General features: G+C 60.9%; 1 protein-coding gene across 5 annotated transcripts; it reads right to left on the reverse strand.

Moving 5' to 3' along the window:
• Positions 1–69: 69 nt before the first annotated feature.
• On the reverse strand, positions 70–7,325 carry TMEM80 (transmembrane protein 80). Of its 5 annotated transcripts, XM_042959735.1 has the most exons (5): positions 6,658–7,325; positions 3,938–3,957; positions 3,077–3,170; positions 2,700–2,792; positions 70–1,202 (listed from the first exon to the last, which is right to left on the reverse strand). In XM_042959735.1, the coding sequence occupies exons 1-5, from the start codon at positions 6,674–6,676 to the stop codon at positions 997–999; spliced, it is 432 nt and encodes a 143-aa protein (XP_042815669.1). In that variant the 5' UTR covers positions 6,677–7,325; the 3' UTR covers positions 70–996. The 5 variants fall into 5 exon arrangements, with proteins under 5 accessions (XP_042815669.1, XP_042815666.1, XP_042815667.1 ...); XM_042959732.1 differs by having other exon boundaries at positions 3,077–3,957; XM_042959733.1 differs by lacking the exon at positions 6,658–7,325 and adding an exon at positions 6,425–6,605 and having other exon boundaries at positions 3,077–3,957.

Raw genomic sequence — 7,325 nt, forward strand, 5'->3', positions numbered from 1 at the left:
GCTGCTGGGGGAGGCCTGGATGGGGTGTGTGCTCCTGGGTATGGAAGAGGTGGGCGGCCTCAGGAGGAATTCAGGGAGGTATAAACATTTATTTCCACAAAACGGTAGAGAAAACGTCCAGATACCCAACGTTTTGTTCCAGATGTGGATGGTGCACAGCGTGAACAGGTGAAGGTCCCCGGGAGCAGGAGCTCAGTGTCTTCCGGGAGCCATTACGATCCGCGAAGGGGGAAGAAGGCACAGACAGAATGCGAGGAGCACAGTGCAAACGTCCCTGGCATTTTAACGACTGAGGCTTGGACGAGGGGGCACTGAGGCCCCAGGCTGGGGCAGTGGAGGGCCGTTCGCCACTGGCCCACTCCCTGCCTCCCTCCCGTCAGTGCCAGGGTCTCGGCCCGTCCTTCCTTCAGGAGCCCCCAGGGGAGAGGAGCCGCAGCTGCCAACATCCCCCCGGACACCAGGGCCCACGGTTCCTAAGCAGCCCGGGGCCTGGCTGCCCGCTTCGCATGCTGCCCCTGGAGCCCCCGGCAGAGCAGCAGCGCGGTGGGTACGGAACACGCACCGCCCCGGCCTGCGCCCTCACACCCACGGGGGAACCGGCAAGACACGGCCAGGCTGCTCCTCCCGGCAGGGAACGGTGGTTTGTGGCCACAGCTCGGCCACCTCCTTTCCCAAGGGCCTGTTCCCTTCTGGGTCGGGGGTCAGGGCAGCTGCCGGAGGGAGATCCTCAGCAGCCAAAAGCGGGGCCTGAGCAGATGTTCCCGCGGTCCCCCTTCCCGACCCTTCGTGAGGCTCTTCCCGGCAACTCCCCCGGCTCTCTGCTCTGCCCTGGGTTCCTGACCACCCCACCACCCAAAATTCGTAAACCGCTCCAAACCGTCCTACCCGTCCACACCGGTGCCCTTCCGTCCAGCACTGGGGGAGGAGACGGCCGAGCTCCCAGGCGGGGGCTTCTGTGCAGAGCTGTCCTGCCCGGCAAAGCCGGGTGCTGCCCGCCTAGCTGACGAAGGCAGCGATGGCCACCAGCTGCAGGACGGCCTCCAGGCCGTGGAGCGCGAGGAGCGCGGCGCTGAGGGTGGAGTCGGCCCGCAGCACCAGGGTCTGCCAGAGCAGGAAGTAGGTGGACAGCAGGGCGCCACCCGCTGTAAGGACCAGGCTGACGGCCAGCGGCACCTCGGCCTCCATCAGGTTGCCCTTGGTGCCTGAAGAGGGGGACAAACAGACGAGTGGGTGCCGGGCTCCGGGACGCCTACTCGGACCCACGAGCACCCAGGACGGCCCCGAGGCTGCAGGGAGGCCAGACGCGAGCTCATCGCCAGCACATCCCCCTGGACATAGGGCTGACGGCTCCCAGGGAAAGGATCCATGGTGGCCACCACATCACTCAGGAAATGTCACAAAGCAAAAGTGCTGCCGAGGGGTGTGCTCTCCCCAGTGAGGATAAAACCAAGTGCAGTTGTAATTTTTGAACCTTAGTCTCTGGGTCAGTTGTCGGGGTGGGAGAGGGAACTTGGTTTTCTAAGAATGATCCCAATTGCATTCTGACACCTTTCCCTAATTCCAAGTGGATTGAGGAGATTTTGTTTAAAATTTCCAAAAATATTTTACTCTGGGCTAAGATCAGTTCTGGAAGGTCTCATGCACACTTGTAAAAAAAAAAAAAAACACAAACAAACAAAAAACAAACCAGCACGGCATTTTACAGACAAATAGGTCAGTCACAGGAAACGCTGATCCCTGACTGCAGGTGTCCGAGGCGCCTGGGCAGGGACAGGCAGGACAGGCGCCCCGCAATCCCAGCACCTTCTGTCCCCCTCCCAGGTCTGTGGGCTCGTCCGTGATGGCCCAGGAGACCTGCTTCTGTCCACCAGAGTCCGGAGGGTCTGATGACCATGGCATGTGCCTGTGTCCCCACTGGTGATGGGGCACCCTGGCGTACGTGTGCAGGCAGAACGTGCTATGTGCCAGGGCCTGGAAGTGTCAGCTGCCATCGGCTCCCTCTGCTATTCCAACAGAGGGAACATTTCCTACACCCATCAGAACACGCATGGTGTGAGCCTGTTTTAGAACACAGACGTGCTGGCACATGTGTGCCTGTGGCCGTGAAGGCAGCAGGGACGAGATGGGGCTGGAAGCCGTGTGCACCCTGTGTGGCGAGCCCTGGCCGGAGCAGGGTGGGGTGCGATAGACGGCAGAGCTCACGCTGTTGGGAGAATATAAATGGGGAGCTGGCCGAGGGCACCTGCAGTGGCCTGGACTGAGCAGGCTCCGGGGGCCCTCCTCCCCTTCCAGGCTCCGTCGCCTGGAGAACACTTCAGATCCTCCCTCTCCAGACTGCTGAGGCCAACAGAAGGCAGGAGGTGAGGTGGAGATTTGGGGGCCCCTGAGTCAATTGGCTCAGCTGGGTTCCGATCTCAGTGCTGTCGGTCACCTTGTGGCTTGTGCAGGACTCCCAAACAGACGTGCCCCTCCCAAGGGTGCTGCTCCCAGTATTACTTGTCTCCTGAGTAAAGCTTCTGAATAAACTAATTAATACTTAATGGCGTCGTAAGGCGAGCTTGCAAAGCAAGTGGTTAAGCGGTTGACATCAAAAGTGTCTCTAAGAACCACGTTATAAAGGGATAGATGTTTGAAGGCTCCCAGAGCGTAAGCTAGTAATTCTGTGACCCTAAGTACCACACGGTCTTCAGTCGACTCACCCAGGTACAACCGAACTGCTTCCAGAATCCCCATCAGAAACAGCAGAGTCAGGTCGAGAGCCAGGTAAGGACAAGGATAACTGAAAACCCGACCTGGAGAACAGGCAACAGAGCAGAACTCCAGTTATGGGGGCCAGTGGCAGGGGCGCCTCCCATGTGCCTCTGTGATTAAGGCTCACTTTTATGGGGCGCCCGGTGGCTCCGTCGGCGAAGCGGTCGACTTCAGCTCAGGTCACGACCTCACGGTTTGTGAGTTCGAGCCCCGCGTCGGGCTCTGTGCTAACAGCTGGGGAGCCTGGAGCCTGTTTCGGATTCTGTGCCTCCCTCTCCCTGCCCCTCCCCCACTCTCTCGAGAGCAAACATTAAAAAAGACTCACTTTTATATATGATCAGTAGGAGCGTAGCCAGGAAATACAGGGCATAATACCCCCCACTCAGGTAGAGCAGCACTTGCAGGGAGACGGACGAGAGCTGGCCAGTGGTTAAGGACTCGGTTAAGGACTCCCAGTCCCAGGCAGACCCAGAGAGCCTCGCAGTGCGTCCACCCCAGGGGGCCAGCTCCGCCCCGTCTTCCCAGGGGCCCGACACAGGCAGGCCCAGTGTAGGCACCTGCGGGTGGCCATGGAGACCCGGCCACCGGCTCCCTGCCTGCGGAGGCTTCCGCCCACACTCCTCCCCTGTCACAGATGTCCTATCCTGGAACCAGAGGGCTGGGCGTGTCCCTGGTAACTGCGGGCAGGATGGCCGGGCTTCCTTGCGGGCACCACCCTGATCCGGGCCCAGGTTATGAGATTGAAAATAATGAATTATTTTCATTTCCTTCAAAGAAAACGTATTCTCTTGGGGGGGGGGGCAGTTACATGTCCACTAACTTTCCCGAGCTCTGTACACTTCCTGTCTGCTTGCATAAAAGGACTCTGTAAGTGTTCAGACCGAGGGGTCTTTGCTCTTCTGCTGCAGATGGGCCTGGGGGAGGCAGGCAGCCACCCACTCAAGCTGCAGGGCCTAGAAGGAGGGTGATGGAGCCAGCACACTCCACTGGAGGAAGTCCTAGAACTCTCTGCATCTGTCAGTGACCGTCCCTCCCACTGAAACGTGGAATTTCTACTCAGAACTTATAGAAAAGGTGGGGGCAGAAAGCAGAAACTCGGAGCTGACTTCAAGAGTCCGGCAAACCAGCCCTCAGGAACCATGCTGTGGAGGCCCACCAGGGACACGTGGGCACAGCAGAAGGATACCACCGCGGATGAAGCTCTCCCTAGAAAAGAAAGTACCCGTCAGGGAGGCCCCAGGTCCAACCCGGATGCTTTCCTGGGCCATGTCCAACGCTGACCCAGGACCCCGGCTCCATTCTGCGATCCCATATTTACAGAAAGAAGCCACGTTTATCTGGGCCTGCGGTTGTCCATCCGAGGATCTGACCGTTGGCTTTTCGAAAGCTGAGGCTGGGCCGGAGCGTGTACTTGGGAGCTCAGAGGTGGAGAGGAGGAGAAGGCTCTGTCTGTGGCTGAGCTGAGCTCAGCCGGGACAGGGAAGGACTGCGCCCTGGACACAGACAGAGGACAGCTCTTCTCATCTTCTGAGGTTTCTGTACATTTACCACGTGGGTAGAACTAGAGGAAAACCTTTTCCGATTCAGGGTACGAATCCTTTTTTTGTGTGTGTGGTTGATGAGAGACCCTGCTTTCCTCCGGAATTTCACACATGGCCCCAAATATCCCTCAGATACGGATTTCCTGAAGCGGCAACCCAAGTTCTCGCACTGTTGTGGCTCCTGGGCCTTTTCCCAACCTGCGGCAGCCACAGGTCTCCCTCCTCCTAGGCTGACAGCCTCTCTCCCCGTGAAGTGGTCTTGGAATCACAGGTGTTGAGTGTCTCTAATCCTCCCATCGAATGTGTCCTGGGGCAGATTTCCCGTGTGAAGAGGCTCACACCAGTGGCACGTTTGTGACACGTAGAAACATCAGCAATGACTGAAATTTTGCCAAATGGACCCTCTAGGAGGCCTGAGCTATACAGCCGGGCGGCAAGCGGACCAGCGATGGGAACCAGCCTGGCCGGTCTTCTCTCCAGCCCCACTCCCTCTCAAGCCCCGGTGATCCGGTGAGTAGATCTGGGCTTTCTGTGGTGCCTCACTTGGGCAGGGTCCTAAATGGGTCAGCCCAGGGAATTAGGGACAGAGATGAGAACTCAGCCTCGAGGAGAGGCAGCCAGGGGAGGGCCAGTGGAGCACGGGTCATTTATAAGCTTGCATCACGTTACAGGCGGTGTGCTCCTGAAACCCGGCCTGTTCTTTTCCAGGCTGTAGCTAAGCTCCGCTGCCTAGATACTTGTCGGTATCGGGTGGATTTCATGTGAACTGGGGGTTTCCTCCCTTTTGATTCTTCTCTTGAAGGCCGGCTTCAGACCCTTCAGATCTACTTGCCGGCTGGCCACTGTGATGGATTAGAACCGTGGCAGCTCGGGAACAAAGGCTGCACAAAAACCTTACGTGACACAGGATTTTACATAATTAACGTTAAAGGCAGCTGTAATCAGATTGGCGGCTCTAAGGGTTTCAGACCCATAACGGCTCATTGTGACTAAATACAGCAGTGGTTCTCGGGACCTAACATTTTTTTGGTAAATGATTTACTGTAGTGACAGTGTGTCTCTGAACAGGGGTGTCAGGAGTACACGTGGGGGTGCGGAGAACGAACGTGTCCCCGAGGTGACAGACGAGGTGTGCACAGGGATCCTGCCCCGGCGTAAACCTAGTTTTTCACCAAACGGAAACACGTCTCACTAGCAGCGGCCGTTCACAAAGGTGTGACGAGACGGCTCTGCTCTGCCTCAAGCACACGGATAACGGAGACCACCTCTTTGCAGGACGTCCCGCTTGCTGCCCAGCGCACTCCCTCGTCTCTGTCTTCCCCGCAAGTAATTCCTGACAGCTGGGGTGTGCAAAGTGGGCTTTTTTATCTGAGCGATGGCGACCACAAAGACAACCCCAACCCAGAGTAGCACAGCCCCCATCCCATCCCGCACTTTTCTTACCCAAGCGGTGCACACATCAGCTGCTATGTTGACTGAGTGGTCAGCACCGTAAGTGGCACACTCATGGGCACAGACCCTGGAGACCCGGGCAGGACGCGGCCCAAGATAAGCTATGCCCACCTGTCTGCCAGCAACTCACTGGGCGTTCCAGGAGTCAACGCCTGGGGGGTGGGGTGGGGGGGGGGGGGGGGGCGGGGATCTGTACGACTGAAGCACACGCTGGCGGGGACCAGCTTTCCGGGGGGTTGCCGCATTGCCCAGCATTCTGTCTCGGACACAAAGCTGCTGGCAATGGGACGGGGTGCCTCCCGACCTGCGGGGCCCCCGCCAGCTCCCTGGGCGCCTGGGCCTCACGGCACACGGGCCGCCCTCGCTCTCTGGAGAGCGCGCAGCCGCTGCGCAGGGCAGTGTGGCAGTTCACGGGTCACACTGCAGCCAGCCCGGGCCGACGCCTACGCCCCTGCTGCCTGCCCCTGCCCCTGCCCCGGCCCTCGGCCGCCGGTCCCCTGCCCCTGCTGCCAGCCCCTTGGCCCTGTCCCCGTGCCCCTGTCCCCTGCCCTGGCCCTTGTCCCCTGCCGCCACCGCGCGCATTGCGCAAAACCGGGGGCCGGCCACGGAAAGGTGGTAGCAGGACACGCGACGTGAGGCCAGGGAGGGGGAAGAGGCTCTCAACGGGCCCGGGGCCTCACCTCGCGAATCTACTCAAAACCGCGGAATCGCAACCACCACGAGCTACCCCAGACTGGTCGGCCTTTCCGACACCAGAAAGAACCAAAGCGAACCGGCCCCCCCTTCCCGGCATGATGGTCTCTGCCCCCGCCGCCCGGAGTCCCAGCCCCAGCCTCCGGCCGACGGGCGCCACGCAGTCCCGAGACCCTCGCGGCCCCCTGACGCCCCCAAGCCGCCCACCCCACGCCCTCACCTCGCCGCGCGGCCGCCATCTTGCGGCCCGGCCCCGCCCGCCCAGTCCGCCGCGATCCCGGCAGTCTCTCGGCTCCGCGCTCTTCGCGTCCCTTCGGCCATTTTCGCTTCTGCTCCCGAAGGGGCCCGACCTCGCCGCGCTTCGGGAGTTGATTCCGATCCGCGGCCGAGGCCCGATCAACCCGTCCGGCAGCGCTCGGGCACTTTCGTACAGGCGGAGGCGGAGAGCCGAGGCTCCGAGTAGCGGCGCTCGGCAACGCTCGGCTCTGTTCGGCTTCACCTCGGACGGACTCGGCTCCCGCTCGAGGCGGGGGTGGGCGGAGCCTGCGACGAAAGGTTCTCCTGGCCCGGCCGCGCTGCGTCGGAGGCCGGCGAGATTCTGCCCCACAGTCGGCGACCCTGTTGCGGGGGACGAAGGGTGGCGCGGCCTCCCAGGCGCTGAGGAGGGGTTAGCGCAGAGCCGTTCGGAAGCCCTCGTACAGCCTCGGACCAGTTCGGGCAGACTCGGCTCCGCACTTCGGGCCGCTTCGGCCCTCCTCGGTTCCGGACTCTCGGCCGTCGGCGGAGCTCGACTGGGCCGCTTCGTGCCGGTTCGGCCCCTGTTCGGGCAGCCTCGGCTCGGCGGCGCGGGAGGCTTCGGGCAGGCTCGGCTCGGCTCGGCTGGCAGCT

This window comes from Panthera tigris, chromosome D1 (genome assembly GCF_018350195.1).
Source record: "Panthera tigris isolate Pti1 chromosome D1, P.tigris_Pti1_mat1.1, whole genome shotgun sequence".
Taxonomy (NCBI): Eukaryota; Metazoa; Chordata; class Mammalia; order Carnivora; family Felidae; genus Panthera; species Panthera tigris.

Excerpts from the sequence above, each read along its gene's own strand:
- TMEM80 (XM_042959732.1), bottom strand. The coding sequence starts at position 3,515 with ATGAAAATAATTCATTATTTTCAATCTCATAACCTGGGCCCGGATCAG. Across the intron at positions 2,793-3,076 it reads CCTACTGATCATATATAAAA|GTCGGGTTTTCAGTTATCCT; the intron begins GTGAGTCTTTTT and ends CCTGTTCTCCAG. Across the intron at positions 1,203-2,699 it reads AGCAGTTCGGTTGTACCTGG|GCACCAAGGGCAACCTGATG; the intron begins GTGAGTCGACTG and ends CCCCCTCTTCAG.